Source organism: Manis pentadactyla, chromosome 2 (genome assembly GCF_030020395.1).
Source record: "Manis pentadactyla isolate mManPen7 chromosome 2, mManPen7.hap1, whole genome shotgun sequence".
NCBI classification, from domain to species: domain Eukaryota; kingdom Metazoa; phylum Chordata; class Mammalia; order Pholidota; family Manidae; genus Manis; species Manis pentadactyla.
Window position 1 is genome coordinate 156193580 of NC_080020.1, and position 22778 is coordinate 156216357.

At 37.6% G+C, this 22778-nt stretch overlaps 1 protein-coding gene across 3 annotated transcripts in view; it reads right to left on the reverse strand.

Moving 5' to 3' along the window:
• Nucleotides 1-22067, reverse strand: part of NPHP1 (nephrocystin 1) — a 55539-nt gene extending 33472 nt beyond the window's left edge. For 2 of the 3 annotated variants that reach the window (XM_036924125.2, XM_036924123.2), the window contains exons 1-11: nucleotides 21952-22067; nucleotides 19195-19268; nucleotides 13451-13511; nucleotides 12298-12422; nucleotides 9833-10055; nucleotides 9405-9506; nucleotides 6375-6475; nucleotides 6009-6051; nucleotides 4195-4282; nucleotides 2778-2872; nucleotides 1067-1195 (exon numbers count right to left, since the gene is read on the reverse strand). In XM_036924125.2, coding sequence (XP_036780020.2) covers nucleotides 1067-1195; nucleotides 2778-2872; nucleotides 4195-4282; nucleotides 6009-6051; nucleotides 6375-6475; nucleotides 9405-9506; nucleotides 9833-10055; nucleotides 12298-12422; nucleotides 13451-13511; nucleotides 19195-19268; nucleotides 21952-22020 — 1110 coding nt within the window. In that variant the 5' untranslated portion in view covers nucleotides 22021-22067. The remainder of the gene's footprint in view (nucleotides 1-1066; nucleotides 1196-2777; nucleotides 2873-4194; nucleotides 4283-6008; nucleotides 6052-6374; nucleotides 6476-9404; nucleotides 9507-9832; nucleotides 10056-12297; nucleotides 12423-13450; nucleotides 13512-19194; nucleotides 19269-21951) is intronic. The other variant, XM_036924124.2, reaches the window with a different exon arrangement.
• Nucleotides 22068-22778: the final 711 nt, after the last annotated feature.

The window sequence follows — 22778 nt, forward strand, 5'->3', positions numbered from 1 at the left end:
TTTATTAAAAATAATAGTAAAGAGAGAAATGTGGTATCCACATATAAATCAAGTATAAAAACCAAATGAGTATTCATATTTGAACTGACTGTTTAGAGTTCATAATGCATGAGCAAAACCGAAAGTTTCTGTGATGACTGCCCTTGTACTGTTCACTATGTAACTTATTCATTATGTAAGAATTCGTTCTACATGTAAGAACTTGTTTGTTATGCCTCAGAAGATTGGAGACTGACGAAAATTAGGCTTGGGGTGGATTAATGATTGTGCATTGAGCATTGACTCCCCTATACAGAATTTTATTGTCGTTAACAACCATTTGATCAATAAATATGAGAGATGCCCTCACAAAAAAAAAAAAAAAGTACACACTTCCAATGGTAAAATAATAAGTAACCGGGATGTAATGAATATAGTCAAGATATTGTAACAGCTTGGTATGGTGATAGCTGGTACCTAGAATTGTCATGTATATAAATGTTGAATCACTATGTTGTACACCTGAAACTAATGTAATGTAATACTGTGTGTCAACTACCCTTCAATAAAAAATAATTATCTACAAAAAAAAAAAAAAAGTATTCTCTTAGGAATCAGGGATGAATAAAATGGAAAAGGACACTAGTAAACTTTGTAAGGTGATGATAATGCTCTGTATCTTGATTGAGGTGTTGGTTATACAGGTGTGTACATTTGTCAAAAATGCAATACTCCATGCACTTAAGACCTGAACTATATATAATACTAGAAGACAGGCATCAGAACCTTTTTGTAAGTGGAAAACCTAAGGGTCAGAGGAGCTAACTGTGATACATATATAAACATCACACTTAGCAACTGGAAGAGCTGGGGGTTAAGCCTATGTCATCAGAACTGGTGTGGTTTGCACTGTACCACATATTATCTTATACATATACTTATACATATTCACATACTTATATAAAAAAGAGAGATTGAGAGAGAGACAAAGAGACAGATCTCATGCAGTACATGTTTACCACATGGTATTAACAAAATGCTTTCCATACTGATGTGAATGGATGTACATCATTTAAAATCAGCTCACCTTATTACCATCAAAAAGACAGAGGCGCACATGTCTGCTGAGAACCTGGATGCTTGTTCCTGGAGGAGGAATCATTTTACAGCTCCAGAGGGTCAGAATGAATGAAACACGACTTGGTCTTGACTTAATCTAAGAGAAAAATTGGTTATGAGAAAAGTTTACTTCTATGACATATAAGATGAATTCATTTTCAAAGCACCTTTTATAAATACTTAAGAAAACATGCATAGAATAAAAAATAATAAAAGGAAAAATTTTACACACAAAAGTACACAAGGCAAGTTTCAGTAATCTGTTCAATTTAAAACAAAACTTTAGGCAAAATTTTCAGGTAAATTTTCCACAAATATTTATATTTGAAATACTTGTATTTTGGAAGTAAGTACATAAAAATTGTGATGAAAAGCATAGTCAGAACAATCAAGTAAAATGTGTGACCTGATCATGCAGTCACAGTATCCCAGGTTCATTCTTACAGTTCACTTCTGCAAAATGTGGGTAGGTGTAGGTCACCACCACACAAAAAATAGTGACACCAGGAATTAACATGATTCAGCCAGTTCCTCCTTGATTTAGTTCCAAACATTTATCCACATTGTCCTTGGGTTCTTACATGGATGCTTTAATTACAGACAGAATGCACTGACCATTGGCTGTGATTATTCAGTTCTGCTTCACAAGAATAGTTCAGAATGTCAATAAATAAACTGGCATTCTAGTTTCTTATTTAAGAACATCTTTAACTCTTAACATTCTGTTTTATAGTCATGGGCCTTCCCATTTAAATAACATATCTTTGAAAAAATAAGACATTATCTAACAGCTTGTCACCTTTTCAATTTAAGGAACGAGAGTTGGAATACTTAGTTCTCTAGGTACAAGTTCATTAAATTAAATGCCATTTATTCAAACACTAGTACACTAAATAGACCAACTACCAAAACTTCTGTCGACCTGCAACGGAAGATACTTGATACTGAGAAGGTTCCAGGAAATGCTCAGGTTGAGAGGAAAAAGGAACTAAAATCTGCACCACCCCTCCCCACAAAGCCTGACCCCACTGGGTCCTCTTACTCTTCCCTTAAGGCTCTGTGGGGAGGGAAAAAAAGTAGAAGGTAAATAGGAAGAGGAATGATGTGCTGTACTTGGTTCATATCTGCTAAAAAGGAGGACAATAGAATTAAATATCAAGAGTATTTCCTACTTCATATACTGTGATACCAGGAACATTTACTCTGAGCTCTCCTGCAAAATGGATAATCATAGAGTACTGCCAACTTCCTCAGTCCTACTTAATCAAAACAATATTCCTCCTCCTCCTCCTGATACTGGCTAACACTGAATGAGTTATCATCATGTCCCAGGCCCTGTTCTAAGCCCTTTGCGCACATAATGTAATTCTCACCATAACCTTATGTTGGAAGTATTCTTTGTCTTCCCTTTGTAAAGATGAAGAAATTGGGGCAAAGAATAATTATGATAGATACCCAGTATTATTTCTTTGTAACAGTGGGAGAAGAGAGCAATGGAGGAGAGAAGCAAAATAAAGTAATAAATCTGAGTTTTGTCTTAGCTATGTGTTTCAAAATTGCAATACAGAAGCAATTTTTGGTTTCTATAATGCATTAATCAAATTACATGTTATTTGTATACTTACAACCATGATAAAATCTGGAAAAGCTATAATTTTATTAATAGTAACCATACTTACAGTGCCTGTTTTAGCATCCCACATTAGATCTCTGAAGGCCAGTTGTGAAGGAGTAAGCGCTGGTTGTAAGAAGTAACTTGCTCGAAATTGAGTCCCTGCAAAAATAATTTTTCCTCTATTTTCTTACAAAGAATGGAATGAGATTCAAAACCCAAAATTCATGATGTTATGCTACAAACTTAGGAAAAAGACATCTAAAATGCTGAAACTTGCTTTCTAAGACAGATGTTCCAGGAGAAATTTAAACATAAAAACAATAGTAGGAAACAAAGAAGCACATAACAGCTCATCTTAAAGCAGCTTTAAGAAAGATCTTAAAGACTTTAAGGCCAATAACATGTCCCATGACGAAGATGATCCATTCAAATATTTCTGGAAAATACAGAAAAACTACAAATACTTTTTAGGGATTTTAGAAAATATATATAATTATTAATTTCACTTAACACAAAACTATTTTTACACTGTTCTCCCATACTTTAGTCATGAAGAATACTTACTACAAAATCATTTATTCATTCGAGAAATCATTATTGAGTTTTTACTCTGTGCTAGGTACTATGCCAGGACATGGAAATACAAATGAGACCTAAAGAGAAATATGACCCCTGCCCTCATTAGTTTACAGTTGAATGGGGAAACAACTGTTTAAAAAATAAATAGACAAGAAAATAAATAAAATAACTAGAAGCTGACATAAGCCCATCAAGGGGGCTCATGTGGATGGGAGTAGGGGGAACCTACGTTACTCCAGGAAGGCATTTCTGGGAAGGTGGGATTTACCCTGAAACTCAAAGGATGAGAAGGTGCTGGGTATTCAGGGCAGGATGAGAAGAGCTTTCCCGGCCCAGCAGAGGGACCTCAAAGTAGCTCTTCTAGAGATAATTCGACAACTCAGGGTATGTAGGAGACCCTCCCAATATTCATCTTAAAAATGAGCTTATGGATAAATGTTGTCAAGTACAGGGAAATCCAAGAATGAGTACGAAAACAGAAATGGAGAATGCAGGTAAGTCTTTGGAAAAGTCTGCTCTGAAGAGGAGAGAAAGGGAGGCTCCAGCTAGAATGGGTAGGGATGGAGGGGCTGGCTCTTAAAGGTGGGAAACTTAGGCGTGTGAGCACTACTGATGAGGGTAGGAGTTGGGGGGTGGGCGGGAGGTAAGAGGAAGATACAGGAAAGGGTCATGTTTGAAATGAAGAAAAGGGGCTGGTCCCAGAGCCCAGGTATACAGACTAGCCTCTGACAGGACCAGGGGCCCCTCCTCCACTGCCATAGGGAAGACAAGGGAAAGATGAGCACCAAAGAGATGTGAGAGTCAACCACTTTTTCAAGAACTTGTTTTGGCAAAATAAGCAAATAAGATGTAAACCTTGCCTACTTAACTAAGAGTCTGTGGTGGCTGACAAACACTGTTACCTTCCTCTAGAAGCTGGAAAAGCGTGGAAGGTCTGAACCCAGCAGGAATAGTTCCCATTGTGGTTAACACATCCACAGTGTTCACCTGCTGAAAATAGTAAAAAAAAAAAAATCATTTGCTTGTTTTCATTCATGTTTCCTCACCTCTATGTTTTCTCTTTATCACTACAGCAACTACAACCCAGAAAAGGAAAATACAAGAATCTAACTACAGATTTCTGAGCTGATGCCACCACTGAATCCTGCCTCTTCCAAGGACCTAAGCCCCATGTAGTACCCAGTAGGCAGAACTCTGTGCCCCAAACCCGTTGCTTCCTGCCCAGCCCTCATCAAAATGTCCCTGCTGTCTTGCACCACAGCGTACTGCCACCTGACAGTTGCTTTTTTTTTACTGAAAGAAAAACAAATTTTTAAAATTTAAGTTAATTGGGAAGCTTTGTCAGAGCCCTACCCCTAAGGAGAAGAGACAACAGCTGCCTTTATTCTTGTTGGTTTGCTTTGCAATCTGCTTTGTGTAAAAGCTGACTCTCTCGGTCATGGGTGTCTGGTTTATATCATAATGGACACGGAGTGCAGGATTAATGGATGCTTTGTATATGCACACACACACACACACACGCGCGCGCGCACGCACACACACAAGCATGTCCATGTATGTGATAAGTAGGGTACAAGGTCAGAAAGGATATTTATTTGAACTGTTAATCATGATTACTTAAGGGGGAGTAGATTTTTCATTTTGTTATACAATTTTTTCAAATGATAGGATTATGAATAATTCTTACTTCTTTTAGCATTTGGGGATTTTTCATATTTACTGAATTTTTTGAATTAAAGTATCATTGCTATACAATCTTATGAAGGTTTTACATGAACAACACTGTGGTTTCAACATTCACCCATATTATCAAGTCCCCCCCCATTGCAGTCACTGTCCATCAGCATAGTAAGATGCTATAGAGTCATACTTATCTTCTCTGTGCTGTACTGAGTTCCCTGTGACCTGCCTATATCGTTGATTGTTAATTATAGTGCCCCTTAATCCCCTTCTCTCTCCCTCCTCACCCACCCTCCCCAAGCCCTTCCTTTTGGTAATCACTATTCCCTTTTGGAGTCTGTGAGTCTGCTGCTGTTTTGATCCTTCAGTTTTGCTTTGCTGTTATACTCCACAAATGAGTGAAATCATTTGGTACTTGTCTTTCTCCACCTGGCTTATTTCACTGAGCATAATACCCTCTAGCTCCATCCATGTTGCAGAAAATGGTAGGATTTCTTTTCTTTTTATGGCTGAATAATATTCCACTGTGTATATGTACCACATCTTCTTTATCCATTCATCTACTGATGGACACTTAGGTTGCTTTTATATCTTGGCTATTGCAAATAGTGCAGCAATAGACATAGGGGTGCATAAGTCTTTTCAAATCAGGGATCTTGTTTTCTTTGGGTAAATTCCTAGGCCAAATAATATTTCTATTTTTAGTTTTTTGAGAAGCCTCCATACTGCTTTCCCATATTAACTGAAATGCAACATCAGTCTTTTATCCAAATGACAGAAAATTCAGGCAGAATTAGAGATATTTCCAAGCCCTCAAACCTACTCTTCTTACAGAAAAACTTCATGAAAATGTTACTTGGAGCATGGCCTTGCTAAAGCAGAAGTGTATGTTTTATGCTCTATATATTCCAAGCCCTGAACCCTGTTTAAGATCCAGTGCTGTCTTCCAAAGTCTCCCTTACAGTTTGCATCTGAACTCTGTCAGAACTATTCGGTAACAAAAGGAGACATCATTAACAAGACAGGCGATACCAACCTCTGAGATAGCTTTTCGGACAGCACTCCAGTGAGAATCAGTTCTGGAGAAGCAAAACAGCAAGGGGAGGGCACAGACAGGTCATGCCTATTCACTCAATAAGGGAACTTCACCAATCAAAAAACAAAGTATGCAATTGTTAGTCAGTTTTGAAAACCTAACAATCTCTAGATGAAACCAGGATAGAATATCATGCACTAAAAATAGTCACAAAATTAAAGTAGCAAACATCTTTAAGCAAATAGTAGTATGAAAAGCATTGTTCTCAAACTGCGTTATTTCCACTTCAAGAAATTCCTGATTTATAATAGTAAAAATAAACACAAAGTTTCCTAAACCTTTTGATATCCTCTCATGTCTTCTTACCTTTGTTTAACTTCTGCTCCCTCTGCTGTTTCATCCCCCACCTTTACATCTCCTTCACTGCTTTCTTCACTTGATTCTTGGCTTTCTTCTTTATCATATGGCTGAAAAATTATTGAAATATGAAGTGCTTTTTATGTAAGCGAAATTCAACCAATAAAAATACTTTCAGGAAGACTTAAGTGTACGTGGGAATTTACAAACAGGTATAACAAAAATCAATGGGATAAAGATTTCAACACACAGTTGATAACATTACTATTTGAAAAAATTACAAGACTAGAGCAAATCTAATAAAAATAACTTCCAGATATAATTTACTCCAATGAAAAAAAGTAAAGATAGAAATAAAATAATTATAAAAGTGTTCGAAGAAAACAATATTGAGATGGGACAGCCGTTTCCAATTATAATACCAAACCAAAAGTCATAAATGGAAACACTTACAGACTTAGCTATGTAACAAAATAAACATGGTTGAAAATCAACAAGAACCTATTTGTCACAAGTTTGCAAGGGTTAATATCCTTATTATTAAAATATTACTCAAACTCTTATACATTAATAAGATTTTTAAAAATCTCTTAGAAAAATGGTTGAAAGAACTGAAAAGGCAATTTACACAGAAGAAATAGAAATGGTCCTAATGCATATGAAATGATGCTCAACCTCATTAGCAGTATAATAATGCAAATAAGAACAACAAGGAGCCTTTTTCTGCCTATCATATTGGCAGGGATATTGATGACAGCCATCACTGGCAGGTGTGGGAAACAAGTAGTCTCAGGTGCTGGGGATGGAAGTACAAATAGGCATAACTTTGCTGAAAGGCAAAATGGCAAATCAAATCAAAACATTAGGTCTAAACCCTTTGAGCCAGCAATGAGTATCTAAGAACTTACATAAGGGGAATAATCAGACAAGTCTACAAAGATGTCTGTGCAGACTGAGCACAACACAGGTTGCTGGTTGTCTACCAGTCAATCTCCACTTCTTCTTTGCCAACAGAATCCCTGCTCTTAGCCAAGAGCCAGCAAAAAGACTACATTTTTGTAGCCCTCCTTGCAGCTAGGTGTTGCCAAGGAACTACATTCCAAACAAGGAGATGTAATTGGAAGTTTTGGTGTAACTTCCAGGAAACCTTCTTAGAAAGTTAGCATCTGTGCCTTTGGACTTCTTGTTCCCTTTCTTCTTTTGCTGCTTGGCATCATTAAACAACCTAGCAGTCAATTTAAACTAAAGAGATAACCCTCAGAAGAGCTGCCTCCCGCCTAACAGCAAAGTAAAATATTAGATGGGACCTTACCATCCTTTGATTGCCTACCTCCACACTTGTTCCATGTGCAAGAGATATATGCTTCTATATTATTTAAGCCACAAAATGCATGTAAGTAACTTATACTCACTATAGGTTGGAAACAACCTAATTGTCCATCTATATGAAATTGGAATACTATAGTACCATTGAAAAAGATTATCTACAGCTACACTGTGTAATATGCAGCCACTTGCCACAGGTGGCTACTGACACTGGAAATGTGACTAGTCCAAAATGAGATGTGCTACTTAAATGTAACATACACACTGGAATTTGAAGACTTAGATTGAAAAGAAGAAAGTATTTTAAATTACTGATTATATGTTGAAATTATACTATTTTTTATATACTGGATAACAAAATATTAAAAATAATGTCATCTGCTTCTTTTTACTTCTTTTAAAATGTGTATGGTATAATGAAAAATATATAGTTGGTCTTTATTCCCAGTTCTTAGCAACAATTTTTTTCTAAACCCTTGGAATTTCCTAATACAAGTGCCTTTTGGTATTCATTAGGAACCTCTTTCAACCATATCTGAATTTAGGCTAAGGTGATGGGGTGGGGCTGGCTGCCAGAGAACCAACCATGTGATTAGAGGGCTGATGTGAGCACACTGCTAACCGCCTCACATTCTGGGAAGGGAAAGGAGCTAGAGATTGATGCAGTCACCATAGCCAATGGTTTAATCAATCTGCCTACATAATGAAACCCCCATAAAATCCCCTAAGAGATGGAGTTTAGGGAACTGCCAGGTTGGTGACCACTTTGAAGTTCTGAGAGGGTGGTGCTCAGAGAGGACATGGAAGGTCCAGGTCCAATTCCTCCATCTCCCAGTTTGCCCTATGCACCTCTGCCACTTGGCTGTTCTGAGTTGTACCTTCATATCATAGAAATAAGGTGTTTTCCTGATTCTGTGAGTCCCTTTAGCAAATTATGTATGGGAACCTCAGAATTTATAGTTGGTCATTCGAAAGTACAGGTGGCCCCTAGGACTTGTGATTGGCATCTGAAATAGGGTAGTTTGTAGGACTAAGCCTTTAAATTGTGCAGTCTGTGCTAACTCCAGGAATTAGTGTCAGAATTGAAGTGTTGGTTACCTGGTTGGTTTCAGAGAATTGGTGTGGAAAAACAACAGGTATTTGGTGTCAGAGAAAAACCACATAGTTGGTGTTAGAAGTGGTATCAGAAAAAAGACATCTCAGGGTGGTTACTAGAAAATTTTAAATTACATTTGTAGTTCGTATGATATTTCTACTGGACTACACTGATCCAGACAGGTATCTATATATATTGGCACATAAAATGATCATGCTATACTATAACATATAAAATAAATAGCCTGCAATATGCATTTTGGTTACATTTATATCCTAGTAAGAGATCATGTATTTGTAGCGTTAGCAAAAAATTTTCTGTGGTTTTGTTTAACAACAAACAGCAAATGCCTATTAATTTTTATGATGAGCATTAATCGACAAAGCACCTTCATTTTAGGATAACACTCTAGGGTTCATCTGCATAAGAGTACTTCACAGGTCCCCAGGACTACTGGTACACAATATTTTTCCCATACCCTATCCCTCTAAAATTAAAGCAAACTCTATATCTCAGGTCATTTGCTAGTCAGTTAATTAAAGAATATACAGCTTACTATTTTATTAAAACTGAAAAAGTTTTGAAAAAGAAAAAGTAAAAAATAAACAAAGACTAACCTCCAAGTAGGTTCTGGGAATGAGACCTTTGTTTCCTTTGGCATCCTTAGCCATCCACCAACCATCAGGTTTTTTTTCAATTATATGGAGAATTTCCCCTTTCTTAAAGCAAAATAAAGTAAAACTTTTTCAATTAAATTTTACCTCTAAAGTAGGAATTAGCAACATCAAAACTATTATAACTAAATAGAAGACATTAAATCTTTTTCTATTTTACTATCAGGTAACTCTGATAACAGAATTTCATATGACTACTGACTATAAATCATAATTAATACTTATTTTACTTTAACAAATTGAGTCTTAAAAAACTTAGTATCAGGAATATGTAGTACTATCCATTTATATATCTATACAGGTAAGTTTTCTTATTCTGTAAGGTACGCAAGTTTATCATTAGGTTAGGCTCCAGTCTTGTTTCTACCTACCTTAAATGTAAGATCCCCAACTTGCTGAGCAGTAAAATCTCCAAGAGCAATGTATTCTTCACCTGTAGCCTGTTGGTGGGATTTACTTTCCTGTTTCTCTTCCTCTTCCTCTTCTGTTTCTTCTTCCTCTCCCCCACTTTCTTCACTTTCTTCTTCATCATCGTCTTCCTCGTCTTCTTCAGCAGAATCGCCATCTTCCTCTTTTTTAGTAAGTGTCCCAATTCTGCACAAAAAATTCTATGATCAGGATCACTTGAAATAATGTATAAGATCAGATCAAGTATAACTTCTATATAGAGAAGGTCTGGTTGTCATTGAGTATTAATGTAATTCCAGTCATCAAAGATTACACTGCAGGATTTCTATTCTCTGAAGTTTGTTGAAAATGCCTTTATGGTAAAATATGGTTCATTTTGATTAAAGTTACATGGCACATGGAAAGAATGTGTATTACCTAGTTGAAGGCAGTTTTCCACAAATATATATGTAATTACGTAAAGGTGGTTAAGGATCCTGGATTATATAGCTCTCCTTCAGTTCTGGCAACTTTTGCTTAATACATGTTGGAGTTATGTTATTAGGTGTCTACACATTTATATATCTTCCTATGTATTGATCCTTTTATTATAAAATGTCTTTTTAAAATTACTTTTGACCTTAAAGCCTACTTTCCCTGATATTAATATAACTGTATCACCTTTGTTTTGGTTAGGGTTTACATGGAATTATTTTATTCCAGTCTTTTACTTTCAACCTATCTATAATTTTATACTAAATATATTTCTTCTAAACAGTATATATTTTGGGTTTTAAAAAATCCATTCTACAATCTCGTTCTTTTAATTGGAGTACTATCCCATTTACATTTAATGTAACAGTCTATATGGCTGCATTCAAACCATGTTGCTATTTAGTTTCTATTTGCCTCATCTGTTTTTTTGTTTCTCCTTCCTTGTCTTTTTTGGGGTAACTAAATCATTTTTCATATTCTATTTTATTGTTTGTGCTGTTTTTTTATTTACTTCTTTATTTTATTTTGTTAGTGATTATTCTAGGCATTATAATATGCATCACTAACTTATCAAAGTCTAACCTAAATTACATAAAAGAACTTTAAGATAATATCATTCCACCGTTTACCCTGCCAGCTCTTTTGCTATCGCTGTGCCATTGTTGTCATGTATTTTACTTGTACATGTAGCTGATCTTTATTATTTGCAGATTCCCTATTTGAAAAAAATTCTGTATTTAGTAAGTAAAATGCTCAAATGTACCTGTAATCCCAATCAAAATGGTGCAGTGCTTTCGTGGTCATCCACGGTCATGTGTAAAGCAGCAACAAAATCTGAGTCGTCTAATATGCACACTCCCAGCTAAGGCTGAATAAGGTGGCACTCTTGACTTTTATCCCCCCAGCTCTCTTACTGTAAATAAGCATCCTTTTAAACAGTCTTTTAGTGCTACATTTTTTTGCATTTTTGTGCTTTTCGTTGGTGATTTTGCCAGTTAAAATGACCCTCAAACATACTGCTGAAGTGCTGTATAGTATTTCAGAGCACAAGAAGGCTGTGATATGCCTAATGGAGAAAATAAGTGTGTTAGATTTGTAAGTTCAATGTTAATGAATCAATAATATATATTTAAGTAAGGTATCTTTAAATAGAAACACACATGAAACAAAGGTATGCATTACCCAGTTGACAAAAGTGTGACTGGAGCCTCACAGGAACCTAACTCTGTATCCCACCTAGAAGCAATGATTTAGTATTTACTAATTAAGTGTTCACATTTTATAGTTGTTTATGCTAGGAAAGTTAAGTCCAAAGCAGCTACTTGTCATTCTCAGTATTGGAATTCAGTGGAAATTCTAGAATCCTTGCATCTATATCCTTTAGGATTTTCCCCAGGATACAGTGAAAAAGTATGGGAACAGCATTTGAAGAGTCTGAATAGTTGATTTTTTCCTTTTTGCTTCCCACAAAATGGGTTTGTTTATACCATCAAGTTTTCTTTCCACTCTGCAAAGGCTATTATTAACATACACTACAGCAAAAAACCATGCATGTTTCTACCTCCAATTTCTAAAAAATATTTATGATGAGGGGAAATATGCAAGTAGACAATCCAAACATTGGATTGAAAAATCCGAATTTTCTTTTTATATATCAACACTGATATTAAAGGCATCATCCTTGTTTTCTAACATTTGTTTATTTAGCTTTTCAGATCTCTGTTTTGTTTCCCCAGCTGGATTATAGATTACCTGAGGGTAGAGATTATGACTTCCACTTCTTTACATGTCTCAAGGGATCTAATATTTTCTACTATATACAATAAATGATATCAATTGATTATACTGTTGCCATTTGTTTATATCTATACTGTTATATGTCTTTATTCTGAGTCAAACATTAAAACTGTTGGTGACATAATATCTGAGGAAAGAAAGGAAGGAAAAAACATACTCAGTTTTATTTTCTCTACTTATGGACCCAGCGAGTTCTTGCAGTTGGTGGGTAAGCTTATCCAAAAGACGGTTCTGCTCCTCTTTTTTCTGATTATAGTTCCCGACAGGTGCAGGTTCATCAGCCTATGAGAGAATGTAAGCCTATTTCACTGAAAAATTTGTTTCCTATTATATTTATTTTAAAAGGAAAAAAAGCTCCAGTAAGTGCTAGAAGACAAAGTAAGTATCAGTATTTAGATTATTAGAATTATTAGAAATATGTAGATTATTACGTTGGAATGCAAACCAAAAGAAAAAATAAAATTATACTACTTGGCTTTTTGTTTGGCTGGGTATTGCAGACCCTCTGATAGTTTCCAGACAGAAGACTGGCTTTATAGTCAAAAAGAGAGATGCCAATCCCAAGTTCTGTCACTTACTGCAGAGAGACATTGGGAACCGCTTTCCCTCTGGGAGCCTCAGTTTCCTCGTTTGTGAAATAGGAATAAGTAGATATTCAAATTTAGGGTCTGTCTGCCTCCTAAATTAAAGTTTTGTCACTGGAGACATTTGAAAGAGACACTCAGCAACCACTTGTTTCAGATACAGTAAAAGAGATTCATTCATAGGCAGGGAGAGGATACCTTCCATTCTAATGCTCTCTGAATCTCTAGCCTAGGACACCTAGCAGAAGCTCAAGCTCAAATAAAAGGACACATCCGAAGGGACTACCAAGAGTAAATTCTAGTTGCTCCTCTTTCTGCAGAGTCACTAATATTAGAGCTACTATGTGAAACAAGGAGCTTCTTTACCACTTACCCTCAGGGCCAGACTACACACTCTCTCCCCACAATGTAATTAAAATGAAAACAATTACAAACTGCAAAACATAAAACTCATATATGCAAATTGAAAATAGTTTCTTCCTGATTTTCTGAGTCCTCAAGGCTGGGTGAGTTCATCAGAGCTGAACTCACAGGGGTATTTGAAGCCCTGGCTCTACTGCTCCACCCCACATGCTCAGTAAGCTTGTCGGAAAGTCAGCACCCACTGCAGTTAGACTTCATCTCTCATGCAAACCAGGAAATTACCCCCTCTATGAACTCCCACTTAATGAAAATCTTTGCATGAAAACAGATTTTTTTTTGAAATATGATTAACCATATACTTACCTTGCTTAATTTTTGAAGAGCATTTTTATTTTCATCTATTGCCTGTTTTAATTGGATACATCTAAATTTTTAAAAAGAAAGAAAAAAAGTAACAGATTTTCTATTATCAGAACCACAAAGTTATTTTATAAAATCATACATAAATCTTTAGGCAGTCAAGACAATTAGCTATTGTATGAATGATGTTAAAAAATTCACCTCTAAGGGGGCGGAGCCAACATGGCGGCGTGAGTAGGACAGTGGGAATCTCCTCCCAAAAACATATATACTTTTGAAAATACAACAAACACAACTAGCCCTAAAAGAGAGACCAGAAGACGCAGGACAGTGGCCAGACTGCAGCTACACCAGCGAGAACCCAGCGACTGGTGAAAGGGGTAAGATACAAGCCCCGGCCCGGCGGGACCCGAGCGCCCCTCCCCCCAGCTCCCAGCGGGAGAACAATAGGCAGAGCGGGAGGGAGACGGAGCCCAGGACTGCCGAACACCCAGCCCCAGCCATCCGGGCCAGAGCGCAGACACAGTATATGCCCAGGGGGCTCTGGATACTGGGAGAACAGGGGGTAAGACCTCAGAGCGGGTGCTGAAGCTGATGCCCCTGTGACAAAGAAAAGCGGGGGCTTTTTGAAAGTCTTAAAGGGACAGGGACTTAACAGCTTGACGGAAACAACCCAGGTCACAGTACAGCAGCTGGAAATTACAGGGAAAACCGGGTGCACTAACCCCCTGGGCAACAGCTCTGAGACCCCTCACGGAGGCAAACAGTCAGCCCCCCCATCCATCACCCCACCGGGCGCTGCGAAAGCAGAGAAGCAGCCTGAGACAAATTCCGCCCACAGAAAGGGAAATTTCTCCCTCCCGGCCAGGCAAGACACAAAGACCCACTCTACACGCAATTACCCAACACAAGCCACTAGGGGTCGCAGTTGCCCCAGTAAAGAAAGGCCAGTAGTAAGTGAAAATTTTGGCCCTCCCAGCTGACAGTCAATAGCACCTGTCAACATGAAAAGGGAAAAAAATATGATCCAGACAAGACTAACCCAGACAGCTTCGGCATCTGCTACATCTTCCCCTGAGAAGGAATCTGGGGAGATAGATTTAGCCAGTCTACCTGAAAAAGAATTCAAAACAAAAGTCATAACCATGCTGATGGACTTGCAGAGAAATATGCAAGAACTAAGGAAGGAGAATTCAGAAATAAAACAAGCTCTGGAAGGACTTCAAAACAGAATGGACGAGATGCAAGAGACCATTAATGGACTAGAAAACAGAGAACAGGAATGCAGAGAAGCTGATGCAGAGAGAGATAAAAGGATCTCCAGGAATGAAAGAATTTTAAGAGAGCTGAGTGATCAATATAAAAGAAATAATATAAGAATCATAGGCATTCCAGAAGAAGTAGAGAGAGAAAAGGGGATAGAAAATGTCTTTGAAGAAATAATTGCTGAAAATTTCCCCAAACTAGGGGAAGAAATGGCCTCTCAGACCACAGAGGTACACAGAACTCCCATGACAAGGGATCCAAGGAGAGCAACACCAAGACACATAATAATTAAAATGGCAAAGATCAAAGACAAGGACAAAGTATTACAAGCAGCCAGAGAGAAAAAAAAAAAAGGTTACCTACAAAAAAAATTCACCTCTAGGTGGATTAAAGACGGTGGTGTGAGAGGTGAGACAGAGAACTCCTACCAAAATTACATGTAATACAAAAATACAGTTAACACAACTAATCCTAAAGGAGCAAGAGGAAAGAAAGCTGCGCCAGACTGCATACACCAGGAGAAAAGAGCAAGCCTCACGAACAGGGCATCGTACCAAAACCTTGATCCAGCGGGACCCAAACCCTTCCCCCACCCCAGGTAACCAGAGGGAGGAAGAGAAATGGAGCAGGGAGGGGGTGGAAACCTAGGACTGCTGAACACCCAGCCCTGGAGATCTGCTTTGGGAGCAGGAACCTACATTGCATGGTGCTCTGGTGATTAGTGGGGTTGGAAAGCTAAACAGGTGGAATACTTCAAGAGACTGAGATTCCAGCCGTTTGTGGAAAAGAGAGATCCACATCTGGCTGCTCTGGGACAAAAGAAAGGCAGGCAGTCTAAGAGACTTCCTAATAGCAAAAGGGCAGCTAAAGGAGAAAGATTGCACAGAGCATGCTGCTCAAGAGAAAGGATAGGTGGACAAAATTGTCTGGTGCACTCTGCCCAGCAGGTTTAGAAGTTTCAGGAGCTTCAGGCGCTCCATCCCCCTGGCTGGCTACACAGCTCCCAGGCTCCCCACCATGATATGCAGCCTGCTGTGCCTTCCTCCTGGCCCGCCGGGACCAGCTCACAAACTGGCAGTCCCTGCCCTGGCGTCAGGCCAGCCAGAGGGAAGCCCTGCCTACAGAAACTACAAATGCAAAGCCACTGATCCACCCTGGGAGAGCCTACCTCCCAACTTTTTGGGGAGTGAGACTGACAGTACAGTCACTAGTTGTAACAGGTGCCCTGTTACTTGACCAAAAGATCCTAACTGAAACTTTGACTCAGAAATTTCATGTAACAGCCGGAACAGAAAACTATCTTTATATAATACACAAATAAGCAAATTATTTATTATAATTATCTCCTTCCTATCTGTAAAACTTAAAATCCTCAAACTGTTCACATATTTTAAGACTTCTGGATCAGAATAAAAACTAAAGCATGTATTTTGCTTCATTGCCTCCTGAAACCCCACAAAAAATAGTAAAACATTTTAAAAGGCTATGAACCCTGAACACAAGAGAATAAAAAAATCGACCACCTGTCAACTAGACATTTCAACAAATTTCTGCTGCATGGAAAAAAGACAGAAGCATGGTCTTCTATAAAGAGAGGAAGAAGCCATACAAGCAGAAAAGGGACAGAATCTGCCAGGCAGAGACCACCATGATTTGCGTCAGCAGGCCTGAAGAACAGAGGGTTAATTAAAGTGTGTCTAAGGAAGTGTATTATAGTTGTACAGATGAAAAGACATGCACAATGGCTGGGATTTGCTGTATATATTAACTGTATATTGTACTGTGTTTATTATATTATACTATATCACATTATATAAATTAAATCATATCTATAACATCTAAGCTATAAAAAGGGAATCAGTCTTAAGGCAATGTGAGGGCTTTATATAATTCAGGGAGGGAGTAAAGATATTCAATTTAGATTTGGTTAAGACCTTTCTATATTGTCTTTGATTTTTTAAAAAAGTTTATTTACAGAAAACTTGAGCTCCCCTTTCTCTTAATTCACCTCTCTCTGCTCTCCTTCCAGACCAGAGAACTGTCTCCTTAAAAAAAACAATGAATGATCTGGGGTGAATTACAGCTGCCAAAGAAGTTTGCTGTACACCAAGGTTAAAGCATTTCTGGCATTGGGTGCTCCTCAGACCACAGGCTGGTCCCAGCCCCATAAAAATCTGTACCATGTAGAAAGAACTTCATTCTCATTCAGGGGATAGTACCAGTAGGAAAGAGCCCACATATACAACAGAAGAATCCATGATAGCTCTCTAGATTAATCAACCTAGTTCCTCATTCTTAAATAAAAATGGATAACCCAAGGACCACCAGACTTAATAATGAAAACTAGCAACATGGAAAATAAAATTTAAGATGAACCAAAACTAAAAAAACAAATAATCTGAGCCCAGAGAAAATGAAGACAACTTGGAGAACAGAAGAGAACTTAAAAAAAAAATATTCTAGTCACGGAAGGAGATAATCTGAAAACAAACATGATGATAGAAAGAGACCAATTAGAGAACAAGAAAAAACGTGTGCAAGTTGACAATATGGCTGTTGAGATAAAATATCACACAGCAAAATTAAAAGTCAAGAGAACCTCCCAGATGCAAACAAAAAGACAAACAACTATCACCGGGGAGATAAGAGAGAAGAGGAATAGTCCAGAAGATTCAACACCTGACTCAAAAGTGTTTCAGGAAGAAACAAACAATAGCAAATAAACAAATATATACATATCTTTTAGTAAAAGAAAATCTCCTAGAGCTCATGAGAGACAAGAGTTTTCAAACTGAAAAGGTTCACTGAATGTGAGCAGGATAAAAACAACACTGGATGTTATATACATAATGATGGAATTTCAAAACACCACAGCTGAAGGGAGAAGCTTCAAATAGGTCAGTCATAAAGGAATGCTCATCAACTGATCCCCATCACTGGGTGCAAAGAAACCTGACAATGTCTTCAGAGGTTTGTTTAAATAGAAATTATTTTTACTCTATATCTAGCCAACTATTAATTGAACATAAATGTTATATGATGTTTTCAGACATGCAAATGTCAATGTGAATGTCTGAATGACAGTGAGGGGATCTCTTTTATACATAGAAGACTAATTTGATTACTCGGGTTTAAAAATGATTATTAGTTTATTAAAATAAAACTTAAAAACCTAGTTTTCACTGGGACTTCAAATTCAGCCTATAAATCTTACACTATTTTAAAATCTAGTAAAGCAAGTACAATCACCTTCACTTTTTTTCAGTTAGAATTCAACTTGAACTAAATTCCTTAAACAATCCTACTAATAAATGTAGATAAATTCCCTTCGATGTTTTAAAATTCTTTTTAATTTTACTATGCTCTTTGTATGTACGCTCTTTTACTAAGCACTTTGAGTGTTTGAATTAAGTAGAACTTTTTCAAATGACTCTAATGAATCATTTCAACCAACAGAATGAATCTCATGTTCTTTTGAATGTCATAGACTCTTTAAATACCCAAAACATACAGATTATCTTAATGATATTCTAAACTAATACAAAAGTATTAATAGCCTAATTCCATTTAGTTCATCATGTCTATGTAATTTTAAACTCTGTTTAATGTTAAACTCTCCCAGGCATTTAGAAGAAAGAAGTCAAAACAAAACAAAACACACACTTCAAGAGAACAGTTTTCCCATCTCAAGGGAGTTAAGGTCAGCATCCCAAGTGAGATGGAATTGCTAACAGAAAATTTCTGACCAATCACAGGGTCTGGAGCTACCCAGGCCAAGGACCTACTGTAATTCTGCCTAAGCCGTTGACATTGACTCTGAGCTGTTTTTACAGTTGCTGTCACAACAAGTAAGTCCATGACCTTCAGGTTGAGGCTGGTGTCTGTTAGCCCCAAGTCACACCACTGTAATTCCTCCACTTGACTCAAAAGGACCACAGCCTGCAACTCCACTGAGAGTGCAGTGAGGTTCCTCTGTGGCTTGACTGATCTCTGCATTTCTCATAGGTTTTAAAACATTTTTATTGCCTTCCCGCTTCAATGTCTTATAGCAAAGTAATGTTAGACCTATTAACCAACCACTGTGAATTTTAATTTTCTTATCTATGTTAGTAAGCATCTCATGATGTTATTGTGAAAATTAACTAAGAAAGTTTTGAGAGTGTAGACCACACTGCTTGGTACATACAGAGTCAAAAATAAATGTAAGTTGCATCTTGTTAACATTTGTAATTTTCTATTCAATCTTATCATTCTAATATTTAGGCCTGGTAGATAATCACAAGGAATATTTTTAAATACATCTGGTAATTTTCATTCATTGTTACCTCAAAATTATTTCCCCATTATTGTCTCTTTAGAAATTGTACTAATAAAAAAAAGGAAAGAAAAAATGCCTCAAACAATTTTTTTATGCTGTAAATACTGCTCATTGAGATTTAAGAACAGTTTCTGAAAAGCTTATATAAATAAGAATGCTTTACCTCTGGTAAATATCACGCCTCTTACTGGCTTCTAGAGCACCTTTCAATTGACTCTCAGAAAACACACTGTCAACCTACAATAAATAGAGACTGTTTAAAATATCATATTGTTAAATACCATATAATCTTAAGAAATAAAATTTTAATTCTCTTTTCCCAATAATTTATAATGAATACTTGTAGACATACAATGAAGTTGAAAGAATTTTACAGTGAACACCCATATACCCACCACTTAGATTTTACCATTAACATTTTACTATACTTATTTGATCCTTCTATTCATTGATCCATCTTGTATTTTATGTATTTCAAAGTAACCACAGTCATCAACACATTTCCCCCTACATAATGCATATGGGTATGACTAGAGTTCAATATTTGATATAAAACTTACACACAATGAAATGCATAAATCTTAAGTATCTATTTGCTGAGTTTCAGGAAATATACACCACTGTAACCCTATCAATGTACAGAAAATTACCATTACCCCAGAAAGTTTCAGAAAGTATGTACTCTTCTGCAGTCCCTTCACACAGCATATTTCTTATATTCTTCCATATTGTTGTATCATTAGTTTTCTCCTTGTTTTTGCTTACTACTTGTTGCATGAATATATCACAGGTTTCTTAATCTTCATGCTTATATCTTATACCTTGACTGAGAACTTTCCAAACACCGTATGTAACATTACCAATCTACCCACAAAAGAGGTTCATCTTCTCCCTGGTTTCTTTTCTATACATGACATGGAGAAGATAAAGTGGTTGAAAAAGGAGAAATAAAAGCGCATTGGCTTCTTTATTCTTGCTGATTTGCATCTGTCTGAGTGTTATTTACAGAAGTCACATGCCTGGTAACAGAATCAGTCATCATAGGCATGACCCAGATGGGCTCCTGATCACTTGTTCCATGAACACCAAGTTGGAAATCTGTTCCATTTTTTGCTTCAGGTGTCCTCTGAGGGGACAGGGAAGAACTAGCTCATGCTCTTAAAGAGCTCTTCCCAAACATTCAAGGTGTCAAAAGGCTCCTGAACCAATTCTCCTCCAGGTTGAATAATCCCTGAAATAGTTTGCTTGCTTCATCTTTAATAACAATTTTTGTAGTTTACTTTTGAAGCTTTTCTTGGTTCTCCCAAAGTCTTCCTAAATTTAAAATTAGACACACAATTATATTAAGCATTCAAAGCTCCACTTGTCAATGCCTCATCAAGTTTTATTTTTATTTCTACCAGAAGAGTATTTTGTTTTTGTTACACCACTGTAATTTCGAGTCACTTAAAAATTTATCCATCAAACCTTTAATATTTTCTAAATGAGAGCCCCAAACTGGATAAAGTGTGAGCATTCGGTAAATCTCTTGCCTGCCAAAGATTATAAAATAATTTTATTTGGTGGAAACAGTACTTGGTAATAGATCAAATGAAAAATAAAAAGTAAAATTAAAGTGAAATAAGAATTTCAGAAAATAAATTCACAACCCATTATTATTTTTTTCTTATTTTTAAAAGTAATGTACATTTGGAATATTGGTATATAAAATTATGAAAATATTAAAAAGTATGAAGAAAAACATAATCATCATCAGACTATCACCACACAGTTACCATCCTGGCATGTTTAATTCTTTTTTCTACACGCATTTTTTAAATGAATCGAAATAGTGCATATTTTTTCTAACTTGACGTTTTATCACAATTATTTTCCCTAACACATTGAAATCTCTTTAACAAAACTTTAATCATAGTATTATATCCCATCAGAAGTTTTCCACTTGCCTATTATTGATCATTTAATTTGTATCCACTCTTTTCTAGTGTAAGTAATATTGTGCTGAACACTTTTACAATCAATTTCTGTCCCAATGCTTTTTAAAAAATTTTGGTATCATTAATATACAATCACATGAGCAACATTGTGGTTACTAGATTCCCCCCATTATCAAGTCCCCACCATGTCTCAATGCTTTTATTATTATGTATGGTAAATTGCTGGAAATGTAATTACCCAGCCTAGGCACATACATTTTTCCTACATATTGTCAAGTTTTCCAGAACTGCTGTACCTTATGCTCCGGAGAAGTGCATGTACCTGTCTCATCACACTCCCCAGTACTGAGCAACTGTGATTTTTTAAATGTTTCTGGTATCTTATTTCCTTTGCAATTACTTGATTATCTTTAAAGTTAACATTTCTCATGTTTATGAGCTACCCGTATTTCTTCTTTAGTTCATGCCCTTTGCTCGTTTGTCGGATCTTAATATTTTCTCCCACATTAGGCCTATTCCTTGAGCCCGTTTCGCTTGAGTTCCTTCGAAGCAATAACGGATAGCCTCCACTGGCAGAAGGCTCAAAGGAAAGGGGGGCGTGGAGGGTAGGACAGGGACGTTAGGACGCAGGCATGGTTGAAAATGGTCGTTGTTAAAAGTTCAGATTTGGAGATAAGGTGTGTTAAGGGAGTTGTTAGGAGGGAGACTGAGATGTTAGGGCGGGGGTGGGGATGGGGTGGGTGAGGCAGTGGTGGAAGGTCACGGTTTTCGGGAAGTTTAGCTTCGGCAGGAGGCGTTGAGCGCATACAGGGTTAGAATCGGGGTTTGGCGCTGGGATATTAAGGGTGACGGAGCGCTGAGCTCGCAAAGGTAAGTGGGTTGGGGAAGGCTCCCCGGATTTGGATGCGCCCCAAACCTCGCCCCTTGCTGGAGCCCAGGCCACCGCAAAGTGCCCAAGTCCCCACTGGACATCCAGACCTTACCTGCTGCTTCAGTTCCCGAGTGCGGCGCTGCAAGGCCTGCAGGGAATCGCGCGGCCGCCGGATCAGCATCTCCCAGGCTGTGGCGCCCAGCGCAAGCCCGTCGTCAGGGGAACCAGGCTGCGCGGCCGGAAAGTGACGCCATCATCGCGCGCCCGCCTCGCGGCCTGGCGCCCGGCCGACTGGACGGACCGGGCTGCGGATCCATCCTCCTCCGCTGCCGCCGCCACCCGCCGGTCCTGAGCTTTCAGCCAGGGCGCGGCGCACGACCCTGGTAGTCATCGTTTCGCCGCCAATTCCAAAGGATGGGATGGAGGTTAGGGAGAATGCCCCGGCGTCCGAAACTACACGTCCCACAGTACCGCGGTACTAGCACGACATCCTGTGGGTACTCAGTATTATGGCATTTGTCTTCTAATACCAGTTTTGCTAAACTAATCTTAGGGTACAACTTAAGCATCTTAAACATAATTAACTGCAAGGTTAGCTTTTATATATGGCCTTAATGGGACGCATGGTTCTGTTGCATACTCTCATTTCAAAAGGCAGTTGTTAATTTTTTGCCACCTGGAATATTGCTTTAGTTTCCTTTCACTCCAGTGGTGCTTTCTCATCCCGAGTTCTGTGAGGATAGTGATTCTGTCTATTCTACAAGTCTGTGTGCAAATAATTAGGATTTGCACTTTACATCTCCTTTTTGGGAGACTAATAACATTTACCCAAATGGTGCTGAATTCTACAGATCCCATTCCCAAACTTTCCACTGCAGTGAGTAAGAATGATGATATGAGCTCCCATTTCAAATGATGAATCAACACACAAGTTGATTC